This window comes from Capsicum annuum, unplaced genomic scaffold (genome assembly GCF_002878395.1).
Source record: "Capsicum annuum cultivar UCD-10X-F1 unplaced genomic scaffold, UCD10Xv1.1 ctg51049, whole genome shotgun sequence".
NCBI lineage: Eukaryota > Viridiplantae > Streptophyta > Magnoliopsida > Solanales > Solanaceae > Capsicum > Capsicum annuum.
In genome coordinates, this window is record NW_025858966.1 from 1 (window position 1) to 1,265 (window position 1,265).

At 37.9% G+C, this 1,265-nt stretch overlaps 1 protein-coding gene across 1 annotated transcript; it reads left to right on the top strand.

Annotated features, from left to right (window-relative positions):
• Positions 1-8: 8 nt before the first annotated feature.
• LOC107852610 (leucine-rich repeat extensin-like protein 3) lies at positions 9-1,265 on the top strand (the record flags this gene model as incomplete). Its single annotated transcript, XM_016697640.2, is given in 1 exon segment — positions 9-1,265. A coding segment is annotated over 1 exon segment (1,227 nt), but the record flags the coding sequence as incomplete, so codon positions are not given.

Sequence of the window (1,265 nt, forward strand, 5' to 3'; positions counted from 1 at the left end):
AAGAAGCATTCTTGATTTTCAAATGACTCATATGTGAGATGAAGGAGAAAAAGCAAACACCCATTTTGTCACTCATCTTGTTACTCTCTTTCTTGTGTTCACTCTTTACTGCTCAACAAACAAATGCTGAGTTTACAATCTCTGAATCTGGTCCTTTAACTGACTTCGAAGCTCAGTACATCAAACACCGTCAATTGTTGTACTACAGAGATGAATTTGGTGACAGAGGAGAAAATGTAGAGATAGATCCATCTTTAGTATTTGAAAATGATAGGATCAAGAATGCTTACATTGCTTTACAAGCATGGAAACAAGCTATCATTTCAGATCCCTTTAATATTACTGCCAATTGGGTTGGTCCTAATGTATGTAGCTACACTGGTGTCTTCTGTGCACCTGCTTTGGATAACCCAAAGATACGTACAGTTGCTGGAATTGACCTCAACCATGGTGACATTGCTGGGTATTTGCCTGAAGAGCTTGGACTTGTGTCTGATCTTGGAATATTTCACATAAATTCAAACCGTTTTTGTGGTACGATACCTAAGAAGTTGAAGAACTTGAAGATACTGTTCGAGTTAGATCTGAGTAATAATCGGTTTGCTGGGAAGTTTCCTTATGTTGTGTTGAGTTTGCCTAAGTTGATTTTCTTGGATATTAGGTTCAATGAGTTTGAAGGTAATGTACCTTCTGAGCTGTTTGATAAACCATTGGATGCTATTTTTATAAACCATAATCGGTTTGCATTTGAGTTGCCTGATAATTTTGGGAATTCGCCGGTTTCTGTTATAGTAGTTGCAAGTAACAGATTTCATGGATGTCTACCTGCGAGTATTGGGAATATGAGTAATTTAAATGAGGCTATTTTGATGAATAATGGGTTGCGTTCTTGTTTGCCAACGGAGATTGGGATGCTGAAGAATTTGACTGTGTTTGATGTTAGTTTTAATCAGTTGATGGGTCCGTTGCCGGAGAGTTTTGGTGGACTGGTGAATTTGGAGCAACTGAATGTGGCACATAATATGTTATCTGGGAGAATTCCAGAGAGTATTTGTAAGCTTCCTAAGCTTGAGAATTTTACGTATTCCTATAATTTCTTTAGTGGTGAACCGAGTGTTTGTTTGGGATTATCGGAGTTTCATGATGAAAAGAATTGTTTGGTGAATAGGCCTTCACAAAGGAGTGCTGCTCAATGCAAGGCCTTTTTGTCTAAAAGGATACATTGTAGTGCTTTTAAGTGTCGTAAGTTTGTTCCTGTTTTGCCT